Genomic DNA, 21,682 nt, shown 5'->3' with positions numbered 1-21,682 from the left:
TGCATTTCCTGAAGAAAATATATTGTCAAAATACTTGAGTTTTGCAAACACAATGTAATAGCAGATGGATGATAGTAAGAGTCTGCCAATGAATTTACCCAGTGTGTTATTTGATGTCCAAAAAGGCCTGTGATTATCCCCAGGCAACCAGAACCACCTTGCCCCTTTAGAAGTGCGTTGGTCAACAAGAGTATAAGACAGCATTTATCTGCAAAACTCAAAAGTAAAGCAAGTGCCACCACCAAAGACTGAATAGACTAGTGAAGACTGCTTTACATGTAGTAGTTTTATGTCCCCAACAGTGATCAGCTATTAGCTCAGCACAGTGCAACACAGGACTTTGGTGTTTCAGTTTTAGTGGGATTTTGATGGATTTCACCATGTCAACTTCTCATAGTTATTTTGCAAAGGAAAGGTTGGCAATTGATGTATCCATATCATTATCTGTACCTACATACCTCTCTGCTTCGGTTAAAAATAATTCAAAAGGTTTATGTTCAGTGAGTTGATAGCTGAAATTTATTTGTTTGAAAAAAAACTTTATACAACAAAATCAATGAAAGTTTTATGTTTTCATGATCTACTTGAAAATCCTATGAACTGCAGACAAGTTGTGCATATTCAAATGCAAAATCTAGATTCTCACTGCTGTTCTCTACCCACAGGTTGTATATAAAAATAATGATGTAAGGCTGGAATTATCTCGACTTGCCAAGCAGGGAGATCCTAAGATGAAGATCCATGGAGTGGTGGCATTTAAGTGTGAAAATGTGGCGACGTTAGACCCAATAACTTTTGAAACCCCAGAGTCTTTCATTTCTTTGCCTAAATGGAATGCAAAGAAAACAGGCTCAATATCATTTGATTTCCGTACAACAGAGCCAAATGGCCTGATCTTGTTCAGCCATGGCAAGCCAAGACATCAAAAAGATGCCAAGCACCCACAGATGATTAAGGTTGACTTTTTTGCTATTGAAATGCTGGACGGTCACCTGTACCTCCTCTTAGACATGGGGTCAGGTACTATAAAAATAAAAGCGCTGCAGAAGAAAGTGAATGACGGAGAATGGTATCACGTGGATTTCCAGCGGGATGGACGGTCAGGTAAGTTAACATTTTACTGTGCTTTTACAACCTCCCTCCCACCCCCTGCCATTCTGAAGAATTATAACCAGGACCTATTAAAGGTTTGCTACATTAAAATATATTGCCAGTTGCTGTTTCTACTTCACCTCTTGTAAAAAATCAGGAGACTAATTAATCATGCTTCAGCATCAAAAACCAAGTGATTAAATACCTTCAGTGTCTTAAACAAACATTTCTTTTTAAATATATTCATTTATTTTTACATCCAGATCACAGTTTTCCCTCCCTCCTCTTTTTTCACTCCTCTTCCCCTCTGCCTCCTTCCCCCAATCCACTCCTCTTCTGTTTCTGTTCAGAAAGGGGCAGGACTCCCATGGGTATCAAAAAAGCATCATCCCCCCCCTCCCCGCCCTCGGCTCATAAAATCCTTCCTCCCTTTCTTCAATAGAATTTCCCCAGCTTGGATGGTGTTGGCTACGGATCTATGCATCTGTTTCCATCACTTACTGGATGAAGGCTCTCTGATGACAATTGGGGTAGTCCCCAATCTGATCACAGGAGATGGCCAATTCGGACTATGTATCCACTAATTCTAGGAGTCTTAGCTGGGATCATCCTTGTATATTTGGGGCTGTTTCCCTTGTACTAGGTTTCTACCTGACCCCGAAATGCCCTCCATACCAAGACATCTTTTTCATCTGCTCCCCAACCTGATCCCTCATGTTCCCACTCCCACCCACCCCAATCTCCCAAGGAGATCTCTTCTTTTTACCCTTCTCGGGGAAATCTGTGAATCCTGCTTTGGGCCCTACTCATTACTTAGCCTCTCTGTGATTACTCTAAGCAAACATTTCTTAGCTGTCAAGTGCTACATCTTTCAAGAAATTTTATCTTGAATTTGTAGATGGCAGAATTTGGAGTTCTTATAGTCTCAGCTATGCTTCTATGTCATTGGATGTTTGAACATACCCTGAAAAATGCAAACACAAAATGTATGAAGAGAAAATGCATGAAAATTTATCAGGGTTGTGGAGAAATTTACTGCGTAAAACACTTTTGGTATTCCAAGTTACCTCTCAGCCACCTTTTCTTTAGATATTTGATATTCTAACAGCAGGTGTTAACCCTGGTTTCATTTTCTGCCCTTTATTCCTTTATGAGGGTGGCAGGGAAACTTTCTCACAATAAATACTATTTCACTGCACTTTCAATGTTGCTCAAAGAGATTAGAGTTTGGCTAGTGTGAACTTAGAAGAAAGGAAAAATAAGCAGCCATGAAGATACTTTTTATGCACTAAAATGAAGAGCTGGAAAGTAAGAACATAGAGAAAGAGCTTGGATGACAGGTACCGAATAGGTGGAAATTCATAACCCAGTGCTCTGACCCTGACTTATAGCAGAAAATCAATTTTGGATTTCACAATCTTGGGAAATTTTGTTCCCTCGATGTCATTGCCCTAAAAAAGTTGGGGTCAGCTTCATTTATGTATTTCTTATGTGAGCTATGAAGTATTTACTGATTGGGATGCGGACAAACATTAACAAGCTCTTCCGTGCCCCATGCTCTCTGGAAGAGTTAGTACTGAATTTGATCCTTAGTAACTCTCAAATAAAAGAATTAAAATGAATGTGGGAACAAGGCATGATGGAGTGCTTTGAAATATTAGATTGTAGATGGCACCAGGACTCCATGTATATCTAGAATGAAATTTTGAAAATGACTTTGAAGAAGAGAGAGATTTGACTCATATTTTATGACACAATTTTGACTCATACTTTATAACAGAGCAAAATAAGACAAATCAGATTCTCTTGTCATACTTTGGAGGTTCAGAAAACTGAAAAACCAGCAAACTTCAGATCAGTTATACTTTATCTAGAAATGAGATACTAACAATATAAAAATCAATGCATGATAACTAATTAATAAGTTATTAGTTAATGCAAAGGAATGTGAGACCACCAAAGCCCTCTAGAACCCATTTCATAGCAGACTTGCATTTGTAGATACATCTTTTTAGTCTATTTGAATTACTACAGATGGAAGAATATATACAGCTGTGCTTATATATGTAGTATACTCACACACACACAAGTACATAAACACATGTCTGTCTTTAATACACATAGAAACATTCGCCTAAAGGGGAAAAAACCCTGATGAACTTTTCAATGGAGTCCATTAAAAACCTTACCAATTATTCAAATAAATGCCATAATTCTCAAGGCAGAGGACATCTATTGTTTTGTACTTGACCTCTGTATTTTACCATAATTACTGAAAGTTTATTAACTCTTGCATTTAAATTTTCATTGGTTAACACCAGAAGCAGATAGCATCACTCTAACTTATATAACTTGGTTTTGTATTGAATCAGAATCAATAGCAATATTATCTAAGTTTTATTTGCAAACTAAAAGAGCAATTGAAGCATCAGAGTTTTGGTGAGATTCACTGGAAAGACGGAAGTGACTATGGTTGTTGGTATTTTGATGCAAATTAATTTTATGTGATTAAAATCTCAAATAAGTGAGTTGAAACTGTGAAAACCAAAGCAAATTTTTGCCCTTCAACAGATTGAAGAAGGTAGCTCAACTCCTGCAAGCCTCACTCAAGGGAACTTAATGCCATTTTAATAGCTGCAGCTGTTAATATTTTATACATAGTATCTTAATTAAGTTCTATATTTGCCCAATGCATTAATATGACATAGACCTACCCTTTAGATTTTGAATGAATGTATATATAGTTTCATTTTATCTAAAGAGTATTTTGAATTTTGCTGTTGAAATACAAGCATTTGTAGCTGAGTTCAAAGTAAGAAACATGGAATCTCAGAGTTAAATTTACCCATTTTCATATCAATTATATCCAAATATCCTATGAAAATAATTTTCTATATCACAAAGAAAAATAGGATGACGATTTCAACAGCACAGTGTGGGCTGTCTTACTGTGATAAAAGAGGGTTCATTGAATTCCCTGGGCAACCCCTAGCTAAATGCCCCAAAGCATTTAGAAGGCTATATTATTTGGGTTGTTAAAATAGAGGGTCTAAGCCTCTGAGTTACTCCCCCACCCCTTTTGAGACAGGGCTTCTCTGTGTAACAGCCCTAGCTATCCTGGAACTTTCTTTGTAGACCAGGCTGGCCTCGAACACACAGAGTTCCACTTGCCTCTGCCTCCCAAGTTCTGGGATTAAAGATCTACACCACCACCACCCAGGCTGAGTTACTCTTTTAGCAACTGATGTCACTGAGTTAGATAATGAGTACAAATATCATAGAGCTATTTTATGTCATTGTAACTGCTAATTTTCTTGGTCAGAGGTAAAATTAAAGTAATAGTAGTAAAAAGAACTGAAATTTGAATATTTCCAAAACAGTTTATAAGGGAAACTCATCCATAAAATAAGTATAGTTAGTTTGTTTCTATATTCATAGTTCCTAATTTTGGGGGCATGAAATACAGCTGGAAATAAGGCAGATACCTTCAGATACACCTCTATCCATATTCTCTCTCTACCCCCCCTCTCTCTCTGTGTAGTATGTCCTCTCTCTCTGTGCACACACACACACACACACACACACACACACACACACACACACACACACACATACACACTGTCAAGATACTCTTCAAAAGATATGATTTTTTACATTTGAAGAATAGCAGCAATCTTCCTTGTAAATGCAGCTTCTTTTAAATTTATAATTTCATTTGATTGCCTCCTTTTAAGCCATTTATACAATATAGAATAGCAGGCACTGCCCTTTTATGAAGACAGCAAGAACTTCTGAACCCAATGTCTGAAAAAAATTCAAACAAAAAGGTCAATTATTGTTAGATATCTTTGAGAGCCTGGTACAGGAACAGCAAGCTTTGATGAGAACAGGACTTTGAGTTCTGCTTGTTCACAAGATCCCTATATTGTTAAGCAAATATATAGGGAGAATGAAATTAACCAAGGTGGAAGGGATTATCTCCCGGAGTACTGGGCCAGGCAGCAGTGAGTGACAATGAAGGCAATCACCCAGGCCACCCTTCTTCCTAGTTGTCCATCCCTGGGTCCTCTGTTCACAAAAAAAAGGGGCGTGTGAGGCCCTTAGAGGATGAAAAATACTACATTAATTTGAAATTTTTATGAAATTTTATTATGGGGAGTGGCTTTTGAGCACAGTTATAACATACAAGATATTAAAATAATTAACGAAAAATGATCTCCATGTGTGAAGCAAGGTAGTAGGTAGAGACATGGGAGGGACATAGACAGCTAAAGGGCAAGTTCACCTTATAACCTAAACAGAGGTCTTATTAATGGTTGATCAAGCATTAGGTTCCATCTAAGTGTGGTAAAAACTAATGACTAAGGGAAAAACTTGATTCTGAGTTTTTACCCACCTATGATGTATCTTCCATTCCAAAATGTAGAGAGGAACCACACACTCTGACTACCCCATTTTCATAGAACTTAACTGCACCAATTTCTATAGACAAAGTAGCATCCTTCTGTTGTCTACAGACTTTACAGTTAGTGGCATGGGAGGTGAAGGGGCTGAGTTATCAGCACATGGCCACAACAAACCCTGAAATTAGATGGCAAAGGAGGAGCCATGCAAAGTCCAGGCTTGATCTGGTGGATTCCAGTGGACAATTCAAGTCCTGGAAAAGCAGTAATCCTCTGTACATATCTTAGCTGCTGGGATAAGAGCTCTTGGCTGTTGAGTTAATAGGTACAGTGTAAAGGTTCATATTCTTGCCAACTTTTCAGGCCATCATTCCGACAAAACTTTCCCAGTCCTCCTCCCTTTGCAGTCCTCCCTGTTCTCTCTCAGCTGGTCCCAGTTGTGACTTTAAACAACTGCCCAGGTATTTAGCTAAAGTGTGAATTGTTCTACAATTAGGATGAGGTTAATGACTGTTTTCTGAGGGCAAGAATATTGTTTAAATTCATGTTAAACTCTTTGGCTCAGTCAAGGATACCCTCTCAAGAATTTTCATAGCAAACTGCCAGTCATTTTTTTCTTCCCTCTTTGCAAACTATCATTACACATTGAAATCAAAGAGAAAACTCATTATTCCTGTCAAGTTCTGCTTGTGTACAGCAGGGCACAGCAGATTGTATCAGCAGTTATTCATGGGTAAGCCTACATTTAACAGCTAAGAAGCCATTGAGATTTGAATTGAAGTCATAGAGTTCTGGTTTAAGAACTAGAAATTATAGAGGGAAAGGCACAGTCTCTCTCCAGAGCACATAATTAGGGGTTTATAGTAATCACTGTTCAGCGTGAATAGCGCTGGCTAGATATCTATTACTAGCACTGATTTATGTATGTACTATTCTTGAATTGCCACACTTAGATGTTCTGCTTGGACAAGTATTAGATGAGTTCTCTGTTTAGATTATGAGGTGAACTTGCCCTCTAACTGTAAATGTTCTCCATGTCTCTGCCTATTAGCTTGTTACATACACTAAGATTATTTTTAGTAAATTATGTTAATGTCCTGTATCACAGAGTTGTGCTCATAAACCACTACCCATCAGTGGGAAGACTGAAATACATTATCAATAATTTACTAATTATTTGGCCAAATAGGTTGAACTTGTGATTAAATTTTTATATCAAATTTTATTAAATGTATGTTTAGATTTACTTACTAAAGGGAGGTCTATTTTCTCGTATAGAGAAAATTATATTATAGAATTTTTGCTTTATAAGCCTTTGATGATTGTAAATGTGTGTACTTATTTATATTCTTGCTGTTACTCTATAAACATAATTGTCAACCTACTTGTTTAATTTGATTTTTGCAATGTCTTTTTTAGTCAAGAATATCTGAGCAACAGCATTGAGAGTTATACAACCCACAGTTAGAAGGGATGCTTCCAGCATAGTAACCCAGACCCTCAGGACTTCGTTTATAGTGAGTTCAGGAGCAAACACTGGTAGTTTAAGTGTGTGTTCTCACTATGAAGACAGAGATGAAGGTGTCAAGCCACCCTCGGCCAGCATGAATATACATTTCGTTATCTAATATACTTTCCTTATTTGGCTTGTTTTAGGGTACTATTGAGATGGAACGACTTGGTGTAGGAAGTGTGTGCCAACTCATGATTGATGTTCAGTTGAGTCACTAGAATATTTTCCACAATTGCATGCACGCATGTAATAAAACATTCTGGGTGTTATGAGTATGCTTGTAAACAAATAAAAGGATGCATTCTTACCAACCTTATTAAAATGCAAATTTAGTGAAAATGAGCATGCCCAGTGTCAGGATGCTGTCAACTCCAGTCAAGTACCATTTTGCACCAACTGAAAAACCACAGATGTTCAGATTTCTGCTCTGCATCCTCAGTGAGAGTTCCCCAGGTTTTTTGTCATGACAGCCTATCCCCTAAGCTGAAAGCTGGCATGGCTACTTAAGTTGCTTTTCATTTTGAAAGGTAAGAGCAAGTTTGTTTTATTAGGCAGGGTTTCTCATCTGCCCCATATGGGGTACCTTCTCCCCTTACTCTCCCCAGCCCTAGGTATTAGGCTGTCAAACTTTTGTTGTGAATTTTTTATACAATTATTTTTTAAGTACCTAGTTCACAAGTAAATCAAAGTAAATTCTAAAAAGAAAATTAAGAATTTTTTGTATTTCCTAACGTTTATTTCAGTCCCTGATCTAAATCCTATGAAAAAAAATAAAACATTAAAAGGTATATAGAATCACAAACAAACATAAAACTACCATAATTATTCTTCATCCTCTTTACTACAAAATACCTGTGGTCAAATTTTTAGGTTTTTGTCACTTATTTGTTCTTATAGTTTTATGGGGATTATGCATTTTGTGTTTTGCATCCTACTATGTTAACATATTCTGCTTGTCTGGTTCTATTATACATTTTCACTAAGTTTGAGTTTACTTCTTAGAGCAGAAATTTTGAAAATTTATAACTTCGTGGAATTCAATTCTTTAGTGTACTGAATTGTAAAAAGGTAAGATTGACATTTAACTTAAAATTATGTGATGCAGTAATCCTTTTTATTACTCAAAATGGAACTTTAGTGATCATCTTGTCAAACCCCTTAGTTTACATAAATCCTACACTGGGGCCTATGAACCAAACTATTTAGCTTTGCCAGCTAGTTATCCCAAAGAGCTCTTGAATATCAGTTTCCTTCTACCAGACAAAAGCATTTTATACCATGCCATGCTATTTCAAACTCTTGATTCTAGCAATTTAAAACATAAGCTTATTTTAAATCTCACCTTTACTCCCTGTTTCTATTCACCATATAAACTAATTATGGAAATATAATAGCCAAGAATATGAATGAGAAAAAAGCAAGAAGAAAAATATGAATAGCACACCAAATTACAAACTTCATTTCCACTTTTATAACAAAGAGCTGCTTTCAACGGTTTTTCATTTATGCACAAATTACATGAAAAATGAATTTTTCCCTTAAGTTTTGGAACATTCTTTTTACAAATATTACCTTGTTTACTAGCTGACTTTTAATTCTTTTCCTATGCCACTAAAACATCAGGTTTAAATGCTAATGCTATGAATGTGGTTTGCACATTAAAATAATATAATATGCACATATCCCAGTGTGGTGCTGCAGTTGTATTCCTTTAATGGCTGAATGCTTTGGATTATTACATATTGAAACATGAAGCACTTGTCGAAATAAATTCTCATCCATGGCTACCTTCCACAAATTTTAACTACTGAAATATGATAGTATTTCTGTAAAGTATTGATTTGATCTACTAGAAACTTCAAGTGCAATTAGAGGAGAAAGGTATCATGGAATGCACACTACTCGGGAAGATTTATTTTTAAATTTCTCTGTGCTCATATGTATTGCTGAAATGGCTTAAACTAATTCCAATTCTGTGATTGCTGTGTTGCTTAACTTAATATGTCACTTGGTTCATACCCATAAGAAAGTCATTAAGGGGGGCTGGAGAGATGTCTCAGTGGTTAAGAGCACCTGCTGCTCTTCCAGAGGACCAGAGTTCAAGTCCCAGCACCCACATAATAGCTCACAGCTGTCTGTAACTCCAGTTCCAGTGGATCTGGCATCTTCACACATATATGCAGGCAAAACATCAATGCACATAAAATAAAAATTTTAAATTATATAAAAAGTCATTAAGGAATATCACAGCAGAAATCACACATGTGTGGAGTCAGGAGACTTCACACATGTGAAAGTTGAAATGCAAGTATCTATTTGAGCTTTTGCCCCACCAATGGAATGCATTTTTAACTTTTCAAAAATTTTTCAAAATATACAATTATTTCCCAAACAACCTCTATGCTCTCTGTTTCCTTAACAAATGTAATAGAGATTCTCCTAAGATATAAATCCATGTAGACTGAGCATGCATAGAAAATACTGATTTTTGTCATACTTCATTTTGATTGAAGACTATTCAGTGACTGATATATATGTATGTATATACATATGTATATACCTGTATATATGTCCATAATTTCTTTTTAACTTTGAATCTGCCCAAATTAACATTCTAACTCCATTGGATTATATTTGAGTGGAGTTAACATTATTTTCCTTTTCTTTTTCTCTAGTATTTTATTGCTGCTGTTTCCCTGGGGACCAAAATTAGCATTCAAAGTAAAATAAGGAATGTGTAGAAACACAATTGATGACGGTCTTTTAGCTATTGTTTCCTGAACTGTTGTTCCAGCTTGTTAGTTCCGGAACTCATTTGATGGTCCAGCATTTGTTTTTAACACATGAACATAATACAGAAAATACCATGGTGTCTAAAGGCAATAGAGTTTAATATTTCTAGTTAATGTTTTGTTTCATTATGCGTATGTGTGTGTGCATGCACACATACACGCATGCTCTCACACATGCATCCTTTTAAGAGTTCCATGAAAAATTATGATCTAACTTATGAATTACTCTGCAAGAAGCTACATTACGGCAAGGGGCCCTTGAGGCCCATTCTTGGTGGAGGAACTACTGATAGTTGATGGCTATGGAAGGAGAAAGAGTAGGACTATGGTCACTGGTAGGTTGCCTGTGCCCCAGTGAATTTCCCTAAACCCATGTATGTATGACCAACACTAACTGAAGTTGGGGCTGTAAACGTGAGGCTCAATGAAGAGGACATGAAATTAGTATAGAGACAGAGTGGGGAGGGGCACTAAGGAAGTCGGAAGAATGTGGTGGTGCGTGGCCATCATAAAAATGCATGGTATAAGTATACAATATTTCCTAAGAATAAAAAACTTTTTTATTAAAAAAAAAAAAACTATGGTAATAGTGAGGTTGTAAGGAGCATGTTACCCCTGGCATGTCAACAAACACATTCATGAGAACAAACCTGAAGTTTCCTTAACACATTGTTCAAAGCGGGCTCTGAAACACCAAAAATAACAACCAAGAAACCCAGCTTCTACATGGGCACTGTTAAATCAGGTATCTGTGATTGTCTGAAATACTTAGCACAGCTTTTTCTCTAAGAGTACAGAATGGGATCCCAGAGAGTGGACTTAGAATCAAGAGCCTTTGATGTGCAAGCATGCAGTCTTGAGGTTGGACACCAGCACTGATGTAATAAGATAGATTTGGTCTCCTGTACTTCTGTAACCCCAGAAGTGTGGCAGGTCCAAAAGAGAAAGTCTTAGGGCTTGCTGACTACTAGCTTAATCGAAAACATCAAGCTCCAACCTCAGTGAGAGACTGTGATGCAAAGAAATACAGTGGAGCATGATAGAGGAGTAAGGACCCCCATGTAGTACTCTGGCTTCCCCACACTTACACAGGCACAGATATAGTTACACATATTTGCATATACAGCACACACACATGTACTATATACATAACTCATGTATATATGCTTTCATTTTCTTTATCTCTCTTAGACTCTGTTTCTGTTTCTCTCTCCTGCCAGCCCAGTGGGTTCTCTGGATATAGTATGGAAAAGAGAGAGAATGACAGTGCTCTAGCATTTGTGTTGCAGGAATGCCTAAACATTCTCTTTATTTTTGAACTGTAACAGTCTGATTGAAAGCAATTTAGTTTTGCCAATTGCTGTTTAATCTTCCTGAGCTTAATTAAGTTTGATCTATAAATAAAATGGGAATTAGGGGGACAGCCGTTAGAAAAATGTATCCTCTTTCTCCTTGTAGTGTTTCATTGTTCATTTTCTAAGTTGTATTTCTCAAATCAACTCCTCCCAAATGCATATATTTATTTTATCAAATCCTATTTCTAGGAAGACTTCTTGAAGTGGTCACAGCACTTTTCACATCTGCCCTTTTTGTCTTGTCCTCAGATGTATTTTCTTCAGCTTATACCTCACATTAGCTGCTACAGCGGGTAGGGTCCATCTATGCATTCACTCCTCAACTTTGGACAGTGCTGGTTGCAAGACAACTCTTTTTTATAGAATGTAGTGATCATTCTATTAGATATGAGTCCCCTCAGCTCAATATTATGCATTTCCTTTTCCAAAGTCACTTTTATAATATTTTCAAGATAATATTTTATAGCACTGATGTGCTTCTAAGTGAAAGTTTCTTCTAGACAATGTCAGGAATGAGAAAAACATAAATTGGTGCATTGTCTTTTTTTCCCTTTTAAACATTCTCCAGCATTCTCCTTCTCTTTTTTTTTTCAACTTTTTTTATTTGAATTAGAAACAGGATTGTTTTACATGACAATCCCAGGTCCCTTCTCCCACCCATCTTCCCCTACCACCACCACCCCCCAACTAAAACCCTATCTATCACATATCCTTTCTGCTCCCCCTTGATGGTGAGGCCTTCCTTAGGGTGTCATCAGAGTCTATTGTATCCTTTGGGATAGGGCCTAGGCCCACCCCCATGTGTCTTGGCTCAGGGAGTATTCCTCTGTATGGAATGGGCTCCCAAAGTCCACACCTATGCTAGGGATAAGTACTGAACTTCTACAGGAGGTCCCTAGATTTCTGAGGGAAACCCATGTTCCTGGGACTGGATCAGTCCCATGCTGGTATTCCAGCTATCAGTCTGGCGAGCAAGAGTTCCCCGACGTTCACTTCAGCTGTTTCTGTGGGTTTCACCAGCCTGGTCTGGACCCCTGTGCTCTTCACTCGTCCTTCTCTGAATCTGGGTTTCAGTTCAGTTTGGTGATTAGTTGTGGGTGTCTGCTTCTACTTCCACAAGCTGCTGGATGAAGGCTATGGGATGGCATCTAAGTTAGTCATCAGTCTCATTATCAGGGAAGGGCATTTAAGGTAGCCTCTCCTCTGTTGCTTAGATTGTTAGCTGGTGTCATCTTTGTAGATCTCCAGACATTTCCCTAGTGCCTGATTTCTCTGTAAACCAAAAATGTCTCCCTCTATTATGATATCTCCATTGTTGTTATCATCTATTCATCCCCTGACTCAACCTTTCTACTCCCTCATGTCCTCGGCATCCCTCCTCTTCTCTTCTCTTATTCTCCTAGCTCCCTCCCCCCTCTTCCCGTGCTCCCACTTTGCTCAGCATATCTGGACCCTTTCCCATTATCCAGGGGACCATGTATGTCTCTCTTAAGGTCCTCCTTGTTTATTAGCTTCTTTGGCAGTGTGGATTGGAGGCTGGTAATCCTTTACTCGATATCTAAAATCCGCATATGAGTGAGTACATGCCATGTTTGTCTTTCTCTTACAAGTTCAAAAATAGCAATGCCTGTGAGGGTTTCTCCCCAGGGAGTTTTCACTACTTTCTGTGAAAGTCTAGACAGACAAATAAATGTCTTCATAATGACTTGGACACCTGGGCAGTCTGACAGTGGCTGTCGTGCCCTTCTCCCTCAGAAAGACAATCCATTTTTGAAGCTGAGCTTGAGATAGACTCTGCTGCTAGGATTTAAAATACTCCTGGGCACAGAGTAGGGGCCAGCAGCCCAATATTCTTAGAGGCATGTTTTTACTTTGGGAAAGCCCTAGGTCTTGGGTAATTTAGCATCATACATGCATTTTCTCCCTGAGCTTTGAGTGTCCTAGAAAACTGAACTAGTATTTATATATTTTCTGACTCCTCCATCTCTGTCTCTGTCTCTCTCCACTCTAATTTAAACTCAGAATAAAATTTGGTGGTAGAATGGCAGTGGGTCCTTGTGGTGTCCAGTGAATATTATTTGCATCGTTAAAATAAAAAAAATACGTTTCTGGTGATAGCTTACTGGTAGGAATTTTTATGGTCTGACAGTACATCTTTAAGTTTTTATCAGAAATATGCTTTCAGTCACTTTTATGGATTCCATATCCTCCTATAACTCTCAAATATTTCCATATGAATGAATAACTTTTCATTTAATATTTGAGTCTTGGAGTCTTATATATTTGTAAATCAATACATTTTTTCAGCTTGAAGTGGGGAAAAGGAAACTATTGATTTTGATAAGTGATTTGGTGTAAAGAGAAGCAAATGGGTTTTCCTAAATCTCTCACCAAAATGATGAACATTCCTGTGGTATTTGTTATAATCCAGACTCAGTTGTGTTTTATTAACGACACAGAACAGACTTCTATTATGCATACACATATAAATGGAAGCCCAAAGCACAGCATATGTCAATAGATGTACCATGTATGAAGCTTCACTTTGAATTTGGAAATCTGTCAAACTATAGATCCACAAAAATTAACCAAATCATTTAAAGATAAGATTTTGTGTGGGTGGGAGGTTAGGGTAATGTCTCACTGTTTAGTCCTAGATAGCCTGAAACTTGCTGTGAAGACAAAGCTGGCCTCAAACTCACATAAATCCTCTTGTATCTGTATCCTAAGTGCTAACTTTGAAAGCAAGTGCACTAACCACACTCAGTCAGACTTCATTGTAGAACAATGTCCATTTCATTATTGTGTGGTTTATTTAAATTTGAGCTGTTTAAAGTTGGAACCCACTATAAGTTGTATATATGTTTTGGTTTTTGTGAAGTCAAGTAAGATCACATTAGTCATAATTTTCTTTATTTCTAAGTTCATATAAACCCTTGGATGATTTGGTGATGTTTAGAGGTACCAGGCACTAAAATAAAAGCAATAAGAAAAGCATTAATATATATGTATATATACACACATATGTATATAACAAAAATTGATTTTAAAAAAAAGAAGCCATGATTTTGAAACAGGGCAAGAAAAGTATACGAATGAGTTTTGAGGGACTAAAGAAAAGGGGAAATGATGGTGATTATATTTTAACTTAAAATATTAAATTAGATTAAATGATTGAAATAGAAATGTCTGGCCTTTAGGAGCTCACACTCCACCATAGAAGAGGAAAATGGAGATGCCCAGACCACATTGTACGCACAAACAACTTCATGTTCTCTTGTCATTGTAACAGGTACCATTTCTGTCAACACACTGCGCACTCCTTACACAGCTCCTGGCGAGAGTGAGATCCTGGACCTGGATGATGAGCTGTATCTGGGTGGCTTGCCAGAAAATAAGGCTGGCCTTGTCTTCCCCACCGAGGTGTGGACTGCTCTGCTCAACTATGGCTACGTGGGCTGCATCCGGGATCTGTTCATTGATGGCCAGAGCAAAGACATCCGGCAGATGGCGGAAATTCAGAGCACGGCTGGAGTGAAGCCATCCTGCTCGAGGGAGACAGCAAAACCGTGCCTTAGCAATCCTTGCAAAAACAACGGCATGTGCAGGGATGGCTGGAACAGATACGTCTGTGATTGCTCTGGAACAGGGTATCTCGGCAGGTCCTGTGAGAGAGGTAGGATTTCAAAACGCTAGCAATGGAGTCTCTGGAAGAAATGTTTATTAAATGTCCATCAAGCCTGAACTGAAAACATAACGACTTCTAGTGAAGTAACCCACAGTCAGAACCCCAAGAAGTGACATAGGTGACTGAGGAGCCTTTAGTGGTTTTTCAGAGGGCCTGATTGTGGGTACCCGCAGTTTATAAAGTGTGCCTGTGATGTCTAATTCATAACTGCTGCCCTGTTTGTCCGGTCTTTAATTGATCACAGATGTACTTACGTATCTAATGTTAAGGCTTAATTGCTTCTACGTGATCTCTGTGTAGGCAACTCTCTTTCCTTGTTAAGCAAAAAGAAAAAAAAAATGAAGCTGCCTATTTTTCTCTTCCTCTCCCCTTGTAAGCAGAGCAATGAATATTGAAAACAGAGTGAGGGTGGTGCCAACAGCTGGTCTGGAGACCAGCATAACAGAAGAAATACCAGAACAAATGGTTACAAGCATGCCCTTCATCGACCCAGATCATTAGATGAATGGTTTAGTCACTATGCTCATTGTCACTTACTTTCTACAGTGAAACTAAAAATCAATTTGAAAAAAAAAAACTATTGATGAGTTGCTCCATAGTCTTCTTGTGGTGCAAACAGCATTTCTTCCCGAGGAGCTCAACCTGAGTAGCGCCAAGCACTTCTCATAAAGTCATGCATAGTTGGTTCCTTTCCTTCAGTCCTAAAAGAGCTTACTTAATTTGACCTAAAAATTCCATAGGAAAAGGTGGGCATTTATAAAGCTCAAAATTAAATCTGTATAATAGAATTAGAACAGGTCAATAGATTACTTCACCTCATGGAGACACAGGATCCCCCTTACGGTATTACCTGATTATTGTAAATCCTGTGGACTGACATTAGAGTCTAGCTCTTCCTGCTACTGTGGCTTGTATGAGTACACTCTTCATAACAGCTCCCCCCTTTTTGCTTTTTCCTTCCTAATTAGTTTGTTTAGTCTGCCTTTGGAAAACTGCCAAAAGAGAGGAACACATGACATAGCTCACAAAAGTAAAATACAGCTAGGCACAACATGAGATTAGCAGACCTGTGTGAATTAAAATTTTGTTTTCCTTTTAATCACTCAGAAAATTCCAGTTATCCTGATGCCTCTTGGTTAAAGTGTAGCTGGAGAAAGTCTGTAACTCCACTGTTTATGAAAAAAGCCAAAACAAAACAAAACAAAAAAACCTCCAGTTAAATATGCATGGTGTACCACCCTGTGGCAATACTGAGCTACTACATATGGCAAAATGAAATGATCGAGCTCCCTGAGTCAGAAGGGGAGAAAGGGAATATTTATATACTGCAATAATTAGAGGTAGAGGTGGAAAGCACTTACAGATTTCAAATGAGAATGCAATAGCAAATGTCATCACTGGGACTTAGCATACATTTGTAAGTTATGCTTAGCTGGAGATTTCTGCAGATCTCTTTGTCTCTAAGTCAGTGGTTCCTTGAGGATGAAATGGTGATATCATGCTCTTCTTGTTCTGAACTGCAATAGCATCTTGCAAGATGTATTTTCTCTTCTGAATCAATGCTTGGCTCACATGACTGTGCCCCTTCTAAGACCAAGGGTGATATGAGATGAATGCCATGCTCAAAGGCACAGAATGCTACCTCTGTCCAGTTCTCAGCTGTGCCCTAGTTCCACAAGCACGGGATCATGCCTGGAGCTCTCAGCTTCAAATTCCAAAGGAAGTGTTTGGCTGTGTCTCTTCTCCAGATACGTTCCTACCACTTGAGGTTGTTGATCAATTCTTGAGATAACAAGATAGTTATACAAGTTTCTGTTTCAACATTCAAAAAACTTGATAGAGCCTGCTTGATAGAGCACCATAGAGAACGGTGCTGCCGTCATCCCACATCCCCATTATACAAACAAAGGAAATTACATAAGGGAAAATATCTGTGACTTAAACAGGAAGGTATTTTACTCTGTGCCTATTGATTCTTTAAGAAAGACGAATACTGAAAAGATGTCCTTCGTAGGTAATGAACATTGCAGTTTCTTCATGTACTGTTTTTAATAATATGAGTTTTGAAGGTTACATCACTTAAAAATTTATTCTTAGGGCTAATGTGAAATTAGAGCATTGGTGTAATCAGAGGTCTACTTCGTACTTGTTTGTCAAAATTCTAACAGATGGAGGGACAGATGTCAGAGCCATATAATTTGGCTCCCTGTCTGATTTCCATTGTTGATCACAATATGTGACTGCCTCTCAGCAAAACTGAGCACAGGTGTACACTTCAGACTGCAAGGAGGAACAATGCAAAGAAGCAAATTCATCAAAGCTAATGACAAGGGAGAAAGAGATACAGAAGACAAATTTGAAACTTTTTCTTCCTCACTGGGAAGGAGTGTCTTAGAATTACCCTTCTAAAGGACTCTTTTTACTGTTGCAAATGATAAAATAATTTTTCCAAATGTTAAAAGATGCTGCTGAATAGCATAACCTTCAAATGTCAGAATGTTGTCTAACATTTATTTGGCACATTCTAGACTATAACCTCCTGCATTTTCCATTTCTTGCCTAATTAAACATCAACTCTAATTATGAGGAATCATTTAGGCTTTCAGTTGTCGTTTATCAACAAGTTATCTTCACATTGAGAATCGTTTGAAATGGCACATGGGGGCCCTCGAGTTTTATTGCTTCACTCCTGAAGCTTTTGGGAGAATGGTGAAAGGCTAATGAGCTTGATTACCCCCCTCCACTCTGGATCGATTATACGGCACAATATATTTATGACGAATTGTGAATTATATATTTCTAAAAAGATGTGTCCTCCACTTGGTTTTCAAATTAAGCAGTTTTTAAGGGAAAATGAAGTTATTTAAAATACGATTATTATAAAATAGTTATGCATATTAATTAACCAGAAGAAAACTAATAATTGTTTAGTCTTTTTATTTGTATGATAGCAAAGTAACAAACAATGTATGATGATTTGTTATTTTTACTGAGTTATATGTTACTTTGCATAATTGACCAAAGATTAGAAGGGGGAAATAAGTATCAAATTTCACTTAGAATTATATCAAAACCCTTTTATAGCTCATTACGACTTTATAGTCTTATTTAATTGTTCCTTAGGCAGCTACTGCCTGGCTATCTATATTGACTGCTATCTTGTCCAACATTGTGTCATGGAGAAATCTCTTATTTAATTTGAAACTTGATGACACAAGATAAAGTCATATATTTTATCATCATATTTTATTTTCTCAGCTATTAGGTCTTTGACTACCAACAGGGTATTTGGATAAATGAAAGCCTTTTTCTAATCTAACCTTCAAATTAGACTTGAAATTATTTTTTTGCCATGAATTACCAAACATGATTTCCCTGGCATTAGACATAATGAATGCTTTACTGCTCTGTGCAGTGCTTATGCAAACTTTGTATCCACGTGCAGAAGAGTTTTTCCATGTGCTTTCAGTGTAGATGGCAGTTGCTAATTCAAGAAGCATTAATGGTGTGGTGTCTCAACTGTGTCTGGCTCAGTTGCTCATTGGTGACAGAGTGGTGAGCGTCCGGGTCTGCTTCTGCGGGGCACTTTCAAAAGGGCAGATGCAGCTGATACTGCACAACAAATGAGAAATTGCAATTGAAAATAGCAGACTTGATACTTCAATCTGGAATAAATTGAGGAGGGAGCCATGTTGTCCAGCAGAACATTTCACCAAAATTCAGCCTCCCGAAAGAACCAAACATTATTAGATGTAGGGTGAGACATTTCTGTATACAGGCACCATACAAATAAAAAGACTACCATACAAATACATACATATAAATACATACAAATAAAAAGACTAAACAATTATTAGTTTTCTTCTGGTTAATTAATATGCATAACTACTCTGTGCAAATGTTTTAATAATGAACAGACTTGGAATGGGTGAAATAGATTAACTGGAGAGAATGATTATAGTAGCTGAGGGTAGAGAGATTCTAATTGCAAAAGAAAAGTAGAGACATGACCTAACAGGGAGGGTTTCTCTGTATAAGGGTTCAACTTGGCTGTTGTGTGCAGAAAGAAAGACATAAATATAACACAGAGGTAACTTTTTAAGCTATCTAGGTAAGATGAGAATAGGAATTAAAATATATTAGCTACACAGGTTAAAAAGCCATTAACTGAGATTTAAAAAATTATAACATGAAGGTCTGTAAACATGAAAATAGACTACATTTGGCAGAGAGAGTAAGAAAGAAAGCTACAGGGTTTGTCTTGGACATATGTAAACATCATTTACTGATCTCAGTAAAGGGAAGGGACTAGAGGATCACATTTGGAATGTGTTCATTTGGAGAAAGGCTAATTATGAGTGACATTATAATTCCATTTTTAACTGGAAGTGTCAAATAGGCAATAGATGAAGAAGTCTTCACTCAGGAAGAAGAGGGAAGAGAGCTCACAGGTTGCTGAAGATCCATTTATCCAAGGCTGTGTGCAAGCAGCAGAGGATGGAGGAAATCCTAGAAACAGAATGCAATGCTTAGAGAAACTGGCTTCACATTCAAGCCTTGAACAAGAACAAACAATAATTGAAGTCTCTTGGAAACAGTACTTGACTGTCCAGACTTTCTGAAAGATGAACTTTGAAAGCCACACCAGAATATAATCTTAGCAATGAACACAATGGCACCAATACAGTTAATGGCTATTCTGAGTAAATAGCCAAGACTGATAGGAATTTTTCAGGTTATTTTTTATTCCAGGTAGTTTCTACCTGGAAATTAAATGGCATTTTGAATCCCCAGAAGGAACATGTCTCACACCTGCTTCTCTATGTCCCAGCACCGAATGGTGTTAAATACCATTGTTTCTTGAAGCAGTCTATCATCAACATTTTTGCTACTGATTTTATTGTGTGTTTGTGACTCCCATGTACCTTAATTTAGAAACACATCGCCACATAAATCTCTGTCTCTACCCCATCCCTATTCGGTGACACATTGTAAATTTTTATTTTCTTCTTTGCAATATTAACTTTGGTAGAGAGGATAAGGTCTACATTTGTGCGATATTTCCACTTTAGAGTAGACAGTATGAAAACATATTGATAGTAGTTTCTGTTTATCCACGCGTTCTCCAGACAGGCCTGGCTTTAGATATCTTCTGCTAACACCCCTTGGGCTTTTGCTCATGAATAATCAGAGTTGAGGCAAGTTTGACTAATGTTACAGAATGGTCGGCATCCTCAGTGTCCATACACACATGCATCATCGCACTGTCTCCAACCAGGTGTAGACTTCAGCTTTTCAAATGAGTATAACCTATGCTTTCACAAGGGAAATGTATATAAAATATTTATGACCCCATATGGTCAGTGCAATAGTATATGCTATAGGTAGAGGGGCTTTCTAGGTGTTAGCATGTACTTGTCAAATGAAGGAGTCTCTGCAAGTATGTCCCTTGCCATTACAAAACAAAAAACTCATTTCTGAAGCAGATGAGCTGATGTAGCCATCAGTGTCCATCAAGAAAACCTCAAGCGTGCATGCATCACACTAACCCAAACGGAACTGTATCCATTTTCTCCCATAGAAGCAACAGTTTTGAGCTACGATGGGAGTATGTTCATGAAAATTCAGCTCCCGGTGGTGATGCACACTGAAGCTGAGGACGTGTCTTTACGGTTCAGATCACAGCGTGCATATGGAATTCTGATGGCGACCACTTCTAGAGACTCTGCCGATACCCTTCGACTGGAGCTGGATGCGGGGCGTGTGAAACTCACGGTCAATCTAGGTAACACTACACCTTCCGCCATTAAGCTGACACTTCTCACTTCGTGTTCGGTTGTGCCTGCCAACATTTATCCCCTAGCCTGTTTGCTATGGAAAGTCAAAGCAACTAAATAACGCTTTGGCGGGCATCACTTCTTATGTTCAACATAATTTAGTGTTTTGTGAATCCTACCAACGAGGGTTCGGGGAAGCCCTATCAGTGAGATGCCTTTCACAACTTTGAATTATGAGGCTTTAATATGTCTCAAATTGGATTTCTTTCCCTTTTATATTTATGGACTTTCTAATGGGTGATGGATGACACCCTTACAAAACAAACAAACAAACAAACAAATAAATAAATAAATAAATAAATAAATAAATAAATAAGGCCTGCATGTGTTACATAACATGCACACAAAATATTCCATTTATAGTTAGCAGCTAGACCAATGGTTGTTCCTGCTTCCTCCGTGGGCTTCTCCTTTGAATAATCGTCTTTGTGTTCCTCCATCTCTTCTGTTTGGAAGTACTGTGTGGGATATTTTGCTGTCATTCAGCAATCCACAACCCTTCAATGCCCAAAGTCTGCGGCCCTCAGCAAACAGCCATGAGAACAGTAAGGACACAGGCTCCTTTACAGAGAGATAATGCTTTCCTGATTATGTGTACCTCCAGAAAGAGTTGCTACAGTAAAACCTCACCCATCTAGATGAATTATGGAGTACAAATAAAGCAAACTAAGAAAAAAGTGGATTGTAGAATTTTAAAAGCTGAGCACTTTATTATTTTTTAGTTAAATTTAACCTCAAATTAATATAAGCTGTGAAATCTGCTGAAGGGATGGACTTGGAAGTGTATTTCAGTGAATAGAGAAGGACGGTCCCTCCCTCATGTTACCTGCCAGTTCTGCTATCAACTTCTACTGAATCCTGAAGTTAGTCTTCTACCTGAGCGTGGCCTTTCAAAATCTTCTTTATTCCCATGTTCTCTCCCCAAAATGCCTCTGTACAAGTGAAGATTTAGTATTCTGTCCAATAATTTTCAATATTTTCATTAAATCCAAATAAGCAAAA

General features: G+C 37.7%; 1 protein-coding gene across 20 annotated transcripts in view; it reads left to right on the top strand.

Moving 5' to 3' along the window:
- Positions 1 to 21,682, top strand: part of Nrxn1 (neurexin 1) — a 1,056,958-nt gene that overhangs the window by 444,897 nt on the left and 590,379 nt on the right. For all 20 annotated transcript variants that reach the window (XM_035445200.1, XM_035445199.1, XM_035445197.1 and 17 more), the window contains 3 exons: positions 666 to 1,104; positions 14,448 to 14,831; positions 20,425 to 20,628. In XM_035445200.1, the coding sequence (XP_035301091.1) occupies positions 666 to 1,104; positions 14,448 to 14,831; positions 20,425 to 20,628 (1,027 nt within the window). The remainder of the gene's footprint in view (positions 1 to 665; positions 1,105 to 14,447; positions 14,832 to 20,424; positions 20,629 to 21,682) is intronic.

This window comes from Cricetulus griseus, chromosome 5 (genome assembly GCF_003668045.3).
Source record: "Cricetulus griseus strain 17A/GY chromosome 5, alternate assembly CriGri-PICRH-1.0, whole genome shotgun sequence".
Taxonomy (NCBI): Eukaryota; Metazoa; Chordata; class Mammalia; order Rodentia; family Cricetidae; genus Cricetulus; species Cricetulus griseus.
Note: the sequence above shows the minus strand (reverse complement) of the source record. Positions and strands in the feature narration are given on the sequence as shown.